Source organism: Octopus bimaculoides, chromosome 21 (genome assembly GCF_001194135.2).
Source record: "Octopus bimaculoides isolate UCB-OBI-ISO-001 chromosome 21, ASM119413v2, whole genome shotgun sequence".
Taxonomy (NCBI): domain Eukaryota; kingdom Metazoa; phylum Mollusca; class Cephalopoda; order Octopoda; family Octopodidae; genus Octopus; species Octopus bimaculoides.
In genome coordinates this window covers 18,144,379-18,159,655 of record NC_069001.1, presented here as the reverse complement: position 1 = coordinate 18,159,655, position 15,277 = coordinate 18,144,379, and the positions used below count along the sequence as shown (strand labels likewise).

The 15,277-nt window shown below is 38.4% G+C and overlaps 1 protein-coding gene across 4 annotated transcripts in view; it reads left to right on the top strand.

Moving 5' to 3' along the window:
• LOC106870296 (unconventional myosin-VI) overlaps nucleotides 1-15,277 on the top strand; it is a 174,515-nt gene that overhangs the window by 98,113 nt on the left and 61,125 nt on the right. For all 4 annotated transcript variants that reach the window (XM_052975409.1, XM_052975411.1, XM_052975412.1 and 1 more), the window contains exon 3: nucleotides 10,766-10,835. In XM_052975409.1, coding sequence (XP_052831369.1) covers nucleotides 10,766-10,835 — 70 coding nt within the window. The remainder of the gene's footprint in view (nucleotides 1-10,765; nucleotides 10,836-15,277) is intronic.

The window sequence follows — 15,277 nt, the reverse complement described above, 5'->3', positions numbered from 1 at the left end:
ATATATATATATATATATATATATATATTAATACATGTATATATATATATTAATTCATACACACTCACACATATGCAAATTTGTTTGTCTTTGTCTGTCTCTCTCTCTTTCTCTCTCTCTCTTTCTCTCTCTCTCTTTCTCTCTCTCTCTCTCTCTATATATATATATATATATGTGTGTGTATATATATATATATATATATATATGTATGTATGTACGGTGTGTATATTTATATGTGTGTGTGTGTTTATGCTTGTATGTATATACTCATTTCCTTTTTAACACAATTTCTTTTTGATTTGAAACAACTATTAGATGAATGAGGTTGAATTATGTTACAGCTACTCCTATTACTCACAGTATTAGTACCACTTCCAATGTCACCATGCACTACCACCAGCACCACTACTACTACTACTACTATTATTAAAAGAAACACGTTTTCACTTGTACAATAGATAGTAAGAACCTGCTGTAGGCTTTTTGTTGTTGTAATTTCATCAGGGAAATCAGAATACGTTGATTATGAAAATAGCTGGAGAGGAAGTTGGTGGGGTAGGGTCTTTCTTTTAGTTGAATAAAGTGTGTGTGTGTGTATGTATCTGTATGTATGTATGTATGTATGTATGTATGTATATGTGAGACCATGAAGTAAGTGTTATCTACCCAGTTACCATAGTGATGATACTAGAGATTGAATTAAAAACCTGAATTAGAAGATTACTGTTGCTGTTGTTATCTGTTTGATTCTTCTTTTTATTTTCTTAATAGAGAAATAAAGGTGAAGGGGGCGATACAAGTTGTCGAGAGTGAGATAGAGGTAAAGAGAAAGAGACTGACAGACAGAGAGAAAGGAAGAGAGAGAGAGACTGACAAACAAACTTGAAGAGAATGTGACAGATAGGGAAAGGTCGAGAGAGGGAGATAAATAAAGGGGGGAACATATAGACAGAGATGGAGAGATAGAGAAGAGTTTAAATAAAGTAACTTGTAAAATTGGCTTGATTAATACAGCAACAGGTTATAATATGGGTGTATGCGTGTGTCAGTGTGTATGTGGTGTGTCATCATCATCATCATCGTTTAACGTCCACCTTCCAAGCTAGCTAGCATATATATAATACACACACACACACACAAGTGAGTGAACAAATGAAAGGAAGTAACACTCAGCAGATAGCTTAGAGTTTCCTGGGTGCTTTAGGACATCCAGAAAACATTGTCATGTGAAGCTGAGTCAAACTGTTAAGAAATATGTTCAGCTTTTACAAGGAAAAGGTTGACAGTAACTTCTAAGCTTCAGCTAGCCTTGCTTATGTCAGACAACCTGAAGAAGCTGGCTGAAACTTTGAAGTTGCCATGTCAACCTTCTCTTTAGGAAAGTTTAATAAACATATAGGTGCAGGTATGGCTGTGTGGTAAGAAGTTTGCTTCCCATCCACATGGTTCTGGGTTCAGTCCCACTGTGTGACACCTGGAGCAAGTGTTTTCTATTATTACCTTGGGCTGATCAAAGCCTTGTGAGTGGATTAGGTAGCAGAAACTGAAAGAAGTCCATTGTATATATATGTTTATATTTATGTGTGTGTGTTTGTCCCCCACAACCACTTGACAACTGGTGTTGGTGTGTTTACATCCACATAATTTAGTGATTTAGTAAAAAAAACTGATAGAATAAGTACCAGGCTTAATAAAAAAATAAGTATTAGATTAATTCATTTAACTAAAAATTCTTCAAGGTAGTGCCCCAACATGACCACAATCTAATAACTGAAACAAGGAAAAGATAAAAGAGATATATATATATGTTCTTTTATTCTTTTATATTTCAGAATATATATATATTAGCTGTGGCCACTACCCCATGACTGGCTCTCGTGCTGGTGGCACGTAAAAAGCACCATCCGAACATGGTTGATGCCAATGCCACCTGACTGGCTCCTGTGCCGGTGGCACATAAAAAGTACCATCCGAACATGGTCGATGCCAGTGCCACCTGACTGGCTCCCATACCAGTGGCACATAAAAAGCACCATCTGAACGTGATTGATGCTAGGGCTGCCTGACTGGCTCCTGTGCCGATGACGTATAAAAAGCACCCACTACACTCTCGGAGTGGTTGGCATTAGGAAGGGCATCCAGCTGTAGAAACTCTGCCAGATCAGATTGGAGCCTGGTGCAGCTGCTGGCTTTCCAGACCTCAGTGAAACTGTCCAACCCATGCCAGCATGGAAAACAGACGTTAAATGATGATGATGGTTTTGATGATTACCATTTAACAATCATGCTCCATGCTGGCATAGGTTGGATAGTTTGGCAAGGATCCAGTGAGTCAAGGACTGCATTTTACTCTAGGGTCTGTTTTGGCATGGTTTCTACATCTGGATACCCTTCTCAACACCAACCACTTTACAGTGCTTTTTTTATGCCACCAGCACTACTGAGGTCACCGTGTGCATAATAGTTATAAACATATGTCACTGTCATACATGTGATGTGGTTCATTTGCAATCTTCCATAAAATCATGTCTAGCCATTGTGCTGGACATGCATAGAAATGCACTCAACACACTCATGCAGTCACATATACACTTTAGGTTACTGATCCTCAAAATAGAAACGTAAAGTTGACCTCAATGGTATTTGAACTTACTGTATAAACATCTGGATCAGTCACCCCCAGGTATTTTATCTGGTGCCTTCATGACTCTACCAGTTTACTGCTTAAATCAATACAGTTATATAATTGGTTGGTATTATGTGGTGTTGGCCGTTAAAGGCTATTAGCTAATAATGATAATAATAATAATGGTTTCAGATTTTGCCACAAGAGCAGCAATTTTGGGAGAGGGGATGAATTGATTACATCAACCCCAGTGTGTTTCACTGGTACTTAATTTATCGACCTTGAAAGGATGGAAAGTAAAGTCGACCTTGGTGGAATTTGAACTCAGAACGTAGCAACTGGTGAAATACTGCTAAACATTTTACCTGGCATGCTAATGATTCTGGCAGCTCACTGCCTTAAATAATAATGATAATAATAATAATGGTTTCAAATTTTGCCACAGGGGCAGTAATTTCGAGGGAGGGGATGAGTTGATTCCATTGACCCCAGCATTCAACTGATACTTATTTTATTGACCCCAAAAGGATGAAAGACAAAGTCAACCTCAGTGGAATTTGAACTCAGAATGTGCTAACAATTCTACCAGCTCACCACTTTAATAATAATAATGATAATGATAATAATAATAATAATAATAATAATAATAATAATAATAATAATGATGATGATGATTATGAACGCACCTTGAGAGCGCAGGCCTCCACCAAGGTAACACCAACATCCTCTCAATGATTAGCCAGGAATGATTTTTAAAATCTGAAATAGACTCAACTGCTCTCACAAACGAGAATACTAAAATTGAACCTGACCACTCTCAAAATCTAAGTAAAAAAATAGGAAAAATAATCCAGAATCCTTGTCCGGTACCGGATCGATCCCAAAATCTAATCAGTTTGTGTCAGTCGCGAGGCTAAACATCCCTGAAAGTTTCATCTGAATCCATCCAGATATCTTGTCCATGGACAAACAAACAAATAAACACGACTGAAAACAATACCTCTGCCCTCACTAAGGTGGAGGTAATAATAATGATATTGGTTTGAGACTTTAAATACTTTAATTGGTGTGTGTGCACCTGTGTTTGTGTGTATGTGTATATGGGAGTGTGTGATGCATTGGGTTTGTGTGTTGGTATGTATGTGTGTTTGTGTGGGTGGTGTATGTGTGTGTGATTTCATCATCATCCTCATTTAACGTCCATTGTCCATGCTGGCATGGGTTTTGTATATGTATTTGTAAAGGGTGTATGTATGAATGTTTGTGTATAGATGTGAATACATGTTTGTAGGTATGTATGAATGTATGTATGTGAGCGTGCGTGTGTATATGTGAAAGTGTGTGCATATGTACATAAATTTGTGTGTGTATATGTGAGTGTATTTTGTAATATGTGTGTGTGTGTGTGTGTGTGTATAATTATGCATGCACAAGTGTATTGTAAGTGTGTGTGGTATATAAAAATGTGTGTGGGAGAGAGAGAGAGAATGTCTGTGTAGTCAGTGCTATTTGAAAAAATTTAATCCCTACCAGACAGATTATCTGTAGAGACGAGCATATGGTGGTGGTGGTGGTGGTGGTGGTGGTGGTGGTGGTGGTGGTGGCAATGAATAAAGTGATTAAGGAGCAGCAACTGAAGGAGAACAAAGATAAAGAGAAGTGATGATCTTTGAGGGATATTGGTTGGATTGTCTGAAAATCCTCCAGCAGGGGTGATGTCACTTTAATTACTCTTGTTATTTAGTTAATATCTTTGTGTGGTGATGGATTACTCTTCCCCCTCATATCATTGACTGGTAAACCAGGTTGAGAGAGAGATTAAGGAAGGCTATTTACTTGGTCCCTCAGGCTGCAAGAAATAACAGTCAAATCTCCCCCAAATCACACCCTATAACCTTAAGCTGCATTAGATAATATTGTCCACATCTGGTCAAGCTTACTTGTAATTGCTCATCGTGATCTTGCATAGAATTTAGGAGATTAAGGCGGCGAGCTGGCAGAAATGTTAGCATGCCAGGCGAAATGCTTAGCGGTATTTCGTCTACCGCTACGTTCTGAGTTCAATTTCCGCCAAGGTCGACTTTGCCTTTCATCCTTTCGGGGTCGATAAATTAAGTACCAGTTACACACTGGGGTCGATGTAATCGACTTAATCCCTTTGTCTGTCCTTGTTTGTCCCCTCTATGTTTAGCCCCTTGTGGGCAATAAAGAAATAAGAATTTAGATTAACTGGACAGTATCTGATGTCTCTTACGGAGCCGGTCATTGAAAGTGTCTGTCAAATGGTCAACCACATGTATCCATGATGGGATAGGGGATATTACCCATAGGAATGCATCGATATGTTCTTGCATTTTCTCTCCAGCAATGTTCTGCAAAACAAAGAGGATACATTGAATAATGTAATCCACTTTATACTGTATAGGACAAAATAAATAAATAAATAAATGAGATGGTCATAGCTGGACTATCTTTGATCATAGGGTTGCTTGATCTGAGAATTGTACTCACAATCTAACAACCATGAACCCAACACCCAGACTATCACACAAACTACCTTTACAAACACATAAACTATTGCTATGATACCTGTTTGGTGACAAATCTCTTCAAATTTCAAGAATCTTAAGATTCTTCTAGTGTACATGATGACACTTTTTTGCAAATCGACAACGTGAGTCTTGATTCCATTATCTTTCATTCTCTCTTAGGTATCAGTTTGGGTGTTCTGATAAGTGCACCAATTATCACAAGATAAATTATCACCTTTGTTTATCATAATTTCTTCATCTCTCTGGATAGTTTTCATTTTCTTTGGTATCCACTCTGCTGGCACCAAGCACTTAGAATGCTGTCAGGCACTCACAGCCCTGTACCAATCAGACAATGTGGTTGCTGGATTTTCCATCATGGTATTCTATAGAGGATTTGTAGTGGATTAGAGTGATGACATTCTCGAGGAGACTCTGAGTGTCAATGAAAATCAACTGGCAAATCTGTTCTGGAGGATTTGGGAGATGGAGCCCATAGATAATTTCCAGTAATCCTTGGCCTGGCAGTGCTATCAGGGTGCATTATTGGTGTAAGATCAAGTCTACTGGCATGATAGTGCCATCATCCATGCCTGCCTGAAAGGAGCACTGTTTTTCAAGACTGTTCTGCATTTAGTTATACAGTGTTCAAGAACTGCTGACTTGTGCAGTGTTGTAGACCTGCTCTAAGTGTGTGCTTATAGGCTGAAAATTACAAAGTAGAGAGAGAAGGACTTGTCATCATGTTCATGGTGAGCAGAGTGACTTGGAATTTATGGAGTTCCTCGGTTGCCTTTGCTTTTCATCCTTTTGACTTTGTCTTTCATCCTTTTGCGGTTGATAAAATAATTACCAGTTGAGCATTGGCGGTGATGTAATAAACTAGCCTGCACCCCCAACATTTCTGTCCTTTTGCATATAATAGAAAGGATTATTATTATTGAGTGTTTGCTTATATAATCAGAGCAATGTTTATTCAATCAACAGCCGCAGTTAACTGGACTTCATATATTTGTACAAGAGACTCTCAGTGTATAAACAATTTTGCTTGTATATATGTATGGGTACATACACACACTCACACACAGATAAATGTATGCCTTTTAAATCCTGTGGACCACTGCTTTGTATGAGTGTCTGTGTAGCAGTGGCATCTGGTTTCATTTTGTAAATTAGATTAAAAAGTGTGGAATTAAAATTGCTATTTTAGTAAGATAACATATTACTGCCATATAGTTTTTTTTAGCTCCACCCATTAGTAACAAGTTAAATCAGGAATTTCCTGTCTGTGTTGTCTTATTGCTGTGAATGTCTGATAAGGTGGGATTGTTCTCAGAGACTTTCGTCAAAGAAGTGTTGGTTATGTCAGAGCTTCGTTATCTCACCTGATGTCTAGTATCTATTCTTTTGGTGGTTGTTTGTTACCACTTGTAACTGCAGTTGTTTGATATGCCAATGGGGGAGCTGGTGTGTGACTGCTTGACTTCCTAGAAATAGTAACCAAATCTCCTCTTTCCATATGATGTCCTATCACTGTGAAAGAGAAGGTCATTTTGAATAGAGTGATTCTTGGTACACTACAGAGGTGGGGTGCTGAAAAGTTCCTGGCTTTATGGGTATTATGAAGGGCCTAGTTGGAGGCCCAACCTTCCAAGTTCTTTTACATGACTTAAAAACAACTGAAGGACTACTGCAATAAGTGTGTGAATCTGAGAGAGGAATATGTTGAACAAAATCATAATTAACTGATCCTCCTGTATTTTCTTTTACCCAAAGCCAGGGACTTTTCATCACTCCCGTGTATGCCTCAATAAAAGATCTGTTGCTCATAGTTGGGATATCTTTAACTATAGGTTTGCCCCATCAGAGCTGGCCTAAAGTTAAACAGTAACAACAACAATATACAAAAATACAAGTCAAGTTTGGAAGCTTGATGTAGAAACTCAGAGTCCAAGTTTCCTTCAGATACATGTTAGGTAAAGTGCACTTGGGATATCTGTAAAAAGTTGGGACTGTCACAGTTGAAAGGTTTTCGTTCATAGATCTGTCCAACATACATTCAACTTAGCACCACCATGGCTCATAATTATTGTCCAAATAACATCACACATGTGGCAAAAATCTAGGTCACATGAGCTCCAAAGAAGACAAGTATTTCACATAACTAAGATTACATCTCAAGAGTTCAAGTTACCTTATCAGAGTGAATAAATAGTTCAACCCAGAACAGTAAGCAACGAATGATCCTGTATAAATTTCTGGTATCCTCTACTCTCGAATGGAACTATCCGTATACATCTGGGATAGTTTACTGGAATTTATAAATGAATTATATATGTTGGGTCATCCCATAAATAATGCAATTTTTTTATACTTCTTTTATTTTTCAAACTTAAGATAAACAAAGTTCTTTTTTAATCTAAAATATACTCTCCTTCATTTTCTACAATGCTCTTCCATCTATCTGGTAAACTTGTAAGGCCCCTCTTCCAAAATTCACTTCTCTGTGATGAAAAATACTCCTCCAGGACTGTTCTGACTTCATCTACAGAATTCATATTTTTTCTATCCAAATGATTTTGAAGACCGTGGAATAAATGATAATCAGATGGGACAATGTCTGGCAAATATGGTGCGTGGGGCACCGTTTCCCATTCAAACTGCTCTAGACTTTGGAATGTCATCCTCGTTGTATGTGGTTTCGCATTATTCTGATGGAAAAACACCTTTTGTCTTGAAACCAAAGATGGTTGTTTTTCTTTTAACACTGACCTAAGCCACTCACAGTAGGTCTCCTTTGTTATCGTTTGTTTTGGGCTTAAAAGTTCAAAGTGGGCTAAACCTTTCATATCCCACCAAACAGATAACAACACCTTACATGGGTGAAGACCTTCTTTAGCTAATGTTTCTTCTTTCCCTACCTGCTGTCTTCAGCGCTTGAGATTTTTATAGAGAACCCGTTTTTCATCACCAGTCACTATTCAGTCCCAAAAAGGTTCATTCGTGAGATGTGACAGCAAAGAAGAGCACACATTCACTCTCTGTGTGCGATTAGACTCAGAAAGTTTGTGAAGAATCCATTGATCCAATTTGCTGACTTTTCTGATGGGATACAGGTGTTGATAAATGGTTGACCCCCCCCCCCCCCCCTCAATCTTGTCATATGAACATCCAGTTGTTCAATCAAAGGAACAACCTACCCATTGAATTAAGCATGAAAAGTGACTAGGTATTCCACAGAAATGTAAACCCTTAATATAATAATAAGGTATGACACAGCATGACAAAGGTGGACAGTTTGAATATGGGTACAATCCATATGGATAGCATGTCTTCCTGCTGACACCATTTGGACAGTGACTGGGATCTAAAATACCTAAACTGCTTATTAAACTTCAATATCAAACAAATACAACAGCCAACTTTCATTGAAAAAACTAGCCTTGTGAGTGGATTTAGTAGATGGAAACTGGAAGAAACCCATTGTATATGTATGTGTTTGTCTCCCACCACCACTTGGCAACTGGTGTTTGTGTGCTTATGTCCCCTGTAACTTAGCAGCTCAGCAAAAGAGACTGGTAGAATAAGTACCAGGCTTTACAAAAATATAATAAGTACTGGGGTTGATAAGTTCAACTACAATTCTTCAAGGTGGTGCCCCAGCATGGCTGCAGTCTAACTGACACAAGCATAAGATAAAAGATAATGAAATTGTGAGAAGACATGGCCTAAGTAAACTTCACAGCTAACTGAACAGACTTGCTTGGTCATGTGTTGAGCTCACCATTGGAAAGACCAGTTTTCCTACAACTGGATGCCTTTTCAAACACAACTGAAGGAGAAAGAGAGGTAGGCTGGTGAATACATGGCAAAAGGCTATGCAGAAAGACATGATTGAGATGAATGTCACTTGGAAAGAAGGGTGCAGTTTGGTTCAGAATGGTACCATTTGGAGAACCCTCATCGCCTGATGCTCTTTGAGTGAACAGAAATAGCATGATTGTCACAAATGCACCCGACACTTGAGTGAGACCACATCTCAGATGGTTAACTGATTTTTGTCAGCACATGACATATTGACATTACCAGGTGAAGTCTTAGATTTTAGCAAGGGCAGAAGATAATTCAATCTTAGTGACTAGGGTACAACATAAACCCTGTCCTTATTGCTGGGGTGGGGATATCTTTTACTTGTTTCAATCATTAAACTGTGGCCATGCAGTCTAATGACTAACTGATCTTAATACTTATTTTCATTTTAAGCCTGGTGCTTATTCTATCAGTCTTTTTTGCCAAATTGCTAAGTTACAGGGATATAAACATACCAACATTGGTTGTCAAGCTGTGTTGGGGGGGGGGACACACACAAAGACAAACACACACACACACAACAGGTTTCTTCCAGTTTTTGTCTCCCAAATCCACTCACATGGCTTTGGTCAGCTTCAGGCTACAGTAGTAAACACTTGCCCAAAGTGCCACACAGTGTGACTGAACCCAGAACTATGTGGTTAGGAAGCAAACTTCTTACCACACAGCCATTCCTGGACTTTTTTTTTTTTTTTTTTGATGAAGTCTTAATTTCTTAATTCGTTTCAAGATGGTGGATATCAGAGATGAGAATATATAAAGTAAAATTTAGACAAGTGAGGACATGTTCTACATCAAAACTTCTTCATCTTATGTCAGTATATGGGAGTTCAGGAAGGGAGATGGATGTTAAAATAATAGTGGTGATGATGGTGGTGCTGGTTGGGAATCAGTGGTTGTGGTAGGGTGGTATCTGACAGAAAAGATAAGGGGTGGCTGTGATAGTAGTGGACAGTAAGAAGGTGGGAGATGGGGAGGGGAATAATGATAGCATTTATGGTGATGGGTAGTGAGGGCGTGGGTACTGTGTGAATAGTGATGGTGGGGGATGATGGTGACAGTATGTCATGGTGGTTACCAGCAATATACCATGTTTGATGGCATAAAAGTTGCACAGGTGGCGAGCTGGCAGAAACGTTTGTGTATATTCAGGAAAAGAAGGTTTTAGTACATTAAAAATGTGTAATATAGTCCCAACATCATTCAAGACCTGGGATGATTTTTTTGAGACACCTTTTTTTTTTTTTATAAAGTTCATCTTATATGCCATCAAATACAAGGGTGTACTGAAAAGTTTCTGGTTTTAAGGGTGTCACAAAAGGCCTGGCTGGAGACCCAAACTTCTGACTTCTTTTACAACACTTAAAACCGAAGGACTGCTGCAATAAGTGTGTGAATCTGAGAGGGGAATATGTTGGATAAAATCATAACTGATCCTCCTGTATTTTCTTTTACCCAAAGCCAGCAATTTTTTTGCACCTCCCCCCCTCATACACTAGATTGGTGGTGTTTGTCATGAAATGCAGTAATGATGCTGCAGACAGTAACACCCTTCCTCCCAACCTCTTTGCATCCTGGCAGTGGTGGTGTTAGTGATTGTAATGGCTGTAAATTATTCGTTGTTGCAGTGCTGCCGATAGTGTACATGATTGTAGGGTGATAAATCACACTACTACTACTACTACTACTACATAAACCACACATCATTAATAATAACTACTTTCTTCTCTGTTTGCAGACTATCAATGCTTTCTATGATAAGACTTACCCAGCTGAAGAAGATGACAAAAAAAATGTTGATGATAATTGTATGTATTATTATTATTATTATTATTATTATTATTATTATTATTATTATTATTATCATTATTATTATTATTATTAAGGTGGTGAACTGGCAGAACCATTAGCACACTGGACAAAATGCTTAGCGGTATTTTACCCGTCACTTCGTTCTGAGTTCAAATTCCGCCAAAGTCGACTTTGCCTTTCATCCTTTCGTGATCGATAAATTAAGTACCAGTGAAACACTGGGGTCAATGTAATCGACTAGTCCCCGCCTCCCCACAAGTTTCAGGCCTTGTGCCTCCAGTAGAAAGGATTATTGTTATTAAGGCGGTGAGCTGGCAGAACTGTTAGCATGCTGGACGAGTTCAAATTCTATTGAGATCAACTTTGCCTTTCGTCCTTTCAGGGTCGATAAAATAAGTACTAATTGAACAATGGGGTCAATGTAATCAACTCAACCCTTCCCCCAAAATTGCTGCCCTTGTGGAAAAATTTGCAACCATTATTATTATTATTATTATTATTATTATTAAAGACATTGCACAGAATCCAATATTATGATATTATTGATTGAAGATATTGTGTGTACCGGGGGTTTGCACAGTTTGTCAAGTCACAACAAGGACCTCAGACAGACATCACTTTATGCAATATGTGTGCAGTTCCAAGTAGTGCTAACTATTGCAATACACCTTAATTGCAGGTGTTTTGTAATTATTATAATTATTATTATTGTTACACTGGGATCGATGTAATTGACTTACCCGCTTCCCCCGAAATTGCAGGCCTTATGCCAAAATTTGAAAGCATTATTGTTATTATTTATTATTATTAGTATTTATTATTACTAAGGCAGCAAGCTGGCAGAATTGTTAGCGCAACCAGGTGAAATGCTTACTGGTACTTCATCTGCTGCTACATTCTGAGTTCAAATCCCGCCAGGGTCGACTTTGCCTTTCATCCTTTCCAGGTTGATTAAATAAGTACCAGTTACACAAGGGCAGGGAGCAATGAAACCGACTAGCCCACTCCCCCCAAATTTCAGACCTTGTACCTATAGTAGAAAGGATTATTATTGTTATTATCATTACACTGGGGGAAGGGGTCAATATAATTGACTTAGCCCCTTCCCCAAAATTGCTGGTCTTATGCCAAAATTTAAAAGTACTATTATTATTCTTATTACTAGCTGGACCTGTAAAAACTTCACAGAAAGCAAAAAAAATGTAAGCATCTGTAAATAGTGACTTCATTTAATAACTATCAAATAATTATGCATAAGCAGGGCCCTGGGAAATTGTACGAAATACAAAAAATGTAAGCATCTTTAAATAGTGACCATGCCATCTTCCATTCAGTCACCACTCACTCTCTCTCTCACTCTGTCTCTCACTCTCTCTCTTTCTCTCTCACTCCATCTCTGTCCTTCCTCTCTTACTTTGCCTCTCTCTTCAACTATATACCTCCTCTGCTTAACACCTTTTATTTCTGTTTTTCTTTGTACCTATCCCTTCAAGTGTATAAAAGTAACAGTGACGTCAGCAGGTATTTGCTGAGAGAGAGACAGACAGACAGACAGACAGACAGACAGACAGAGTGTGTGTGAAAGAGAGATGCAGACAAACAGAATAAGTGTCAGATAGATAGATAGATAGATAGGCAACATTTCTTTTTGCAATTTTCATATTTTTCATATATGGTAGAAAACGAAAACTTTTCCAGCGTTTTCTGTATGATGATATGAGAATGGTTTGATCGTCTCTCACTATTATTCTCTATCCACTCCCTTGCTTCGCTCAATCCATCTCTCTAACTCTCTGTTTCCCCTCTCTCTCTCTCTTTCTCTCCCTTCCCTCTCCCTCATTTATGTCTCCTTGCCTGTCACCCATCTTCTTGCATTGAACACATCACCCCTCTCTCTCTATCTTTTTTCCTCTTCCCTCCCCTCTCCCTCCATCTCCTTGCCTCTCACCCACCCTCCTGCATTAAATGCATTATCTCCTCCTTTCTCGCTTCCCTTTCCCTCCTCTCTCCCTTGTCTATGTCTCCTTGCATCTCACCTATCCTCATGTGGTAATGAAAAGTGAAAGTGACATCCAATATTTGCTGTAGTTATTTGTCTTTGATTTAACAATGTGTCTCTGTATCTACTTTTCTTTTGATGTATGTCTCAGTCTACTCTGAAAATACTGATAAACATTTAAAAAGAAAAAAAAGAACACCGCCTTCCTTTCAGTCACCACTCACTGTCTCTATCACTCTTTCTCTTTCACTCTCACTTCCTCTCTGTCCCTCCTCTCCCCACTCACTTCAACCATATCTCCTCTGCTTAATACCTTTTGCCCAGTAAGTTACGCATCTCCTTCACTATCCTTCATTTTGTGTGCTGGTGCCATGAGAAAGGTTTCTATATTGTGACACTTACAGAATATACAAAGAAATGTAAACCAATAACTTTATAATCCAACCAAAATATCTCTGTTATGCAAATATAAACAGAATTACTATTTTAGCCTTAAAATACATTGTACTTATTCAAAGAACCCTCTTGGTTTAGTGGTACAGAACATTCTTCTATTCTTTTATTCTTTTACTTGTTTCAGTCATTTGACTGTGGCCATGCTGGTGCACCGCCCTTTAGTCAAAGAAATCAACCCCTGGACTTATTCCCTGTAAGCTTAGTGCTTATTCTATTGGTCTCTTCTGCCAAACTGTTAAGTTATGGGGATACAAACACACCTACATCGGTTGTCAAGCGATGGTGGGTGGGTGACAAAGACAGACACAAATATAAACACACACATGCATATATATATATGTACAATGGGTTTCTTTCAGTTTCCAGCTACCAAATCCAATCACAAAGCTTTGGTTAGCCTGAGTAAAAGACACTCTATAAAGTAAAGAATTAAATTTTGTGTAGCCACCTGTTGGCAACTTTTCTCCGCCACCCATTTTTTGGGGTATTACCCATTTTTCTGGGCTCTTTTCACAGCTATACCCCATTTGAAATTTGCATTAGATTTTGTTTGGGGGGGAAAAAAAGGGGAGCAGGACTTGTTTGTAGAAAAAATTTTAAATGTGCCAGAAAAAAAAACATGGTCTTCCCCGCCAACTAAAAGACATGAAGAATTATCAAATAAGTACCAGGGGTGGAGAAAAGAAGAGGGGACTAACACTCGATCCTTCTAGAACTCTCAGAATAAAAACCTAAACACCTGAAAGACTTTCCTTCTGTTCATTACTAAATCTAAACAATGTGAGAGATCACTATATGGATCCCTTGTATGCTAAAAATAGATGTCAAACCGTCTTGCCACTAAATCTGTGTTCTCAACTTAGTAACATGCTAGATGCTTATGAGCTAGACAAATGAAAAGAAATAAACATAGTTTGCCATCTATTTTTAGCATACAAGGGAATTTATAGAGTGATCTCTCATATTGTTTATGTTTTAAATAGAATTCACGGTCCTCATTGTTGTTATTCTTTATTGCCATCACCATCACATTCATTCCTAGTTGTCTTTCTCTAATATTAACTGTCACATGTGTTGCTACTTCTGATGCTGCATTCTATATTAAACATGCAGCTGGTTGTACTTGTAGCCCTTTTAATATTTGCTGCTAGAAATATGGTTTCTGTAACTTCTCTAAATAAAATCATCACACAGAGAAGTAAATAATTAAAAGAAAAAGGAAAACAGAAATATGATGAGTCAGTGAGGGAACCTCAATGTGGTACTTTGACCTACTAAAGATAACAACCTAATATCCTCCCTGTTGTTTGTGTTAATGAGAACATGGCAGCTGAGTTCACAGCTTCTATTGTCCATGTGGGTATATGTGATTCCACCCCACACACATAATGGACTATCCCTGTTGAAGACGACGTATGAGTGTTCAGCTTTTGCCTGAACAACTGCACAGTGTCCTACTCATCAGGTGCCAAAGTGGTTGCAAAGTAACGTAAGATCAAGTGTTTTGCTCAAGAACACATTGCACCACCCAGTCTAGGAATTGAGACCACAATCTTGCGATCGTGAGTGCAACACTCTAACCATTTGGCCACACACCCCCACATATATATACATATAATCATTGTCATCTTTTAATGTCTATCTTCTATGCTTGCATAAATTTGATGGTTTAACAGGATCCAACATGTCAGAAGACATGTTCCTTGTGCCATTCAGTAACAACTTTAGCTGTGTGAATTGGTGCGTTATCATCCTGAAAGATTGTGTTTCCTTCCGGAAACAGTTTCCGCAACCATGGGATGAATTTGATCAGATAAAATGCTTAAATAGTTTGACTATTAATTCTACCATGTAGGGAAACCATTGGGTTGGCGGATTTCCAAGATATAGCCCCCCCCCCCCAATCATCACAGATCCTCCTCCATGTTTAACAGTTGGAAGAAGGCAGTCTGGGTCAAATGCTTCTTTTGGCTGTTTCCACAC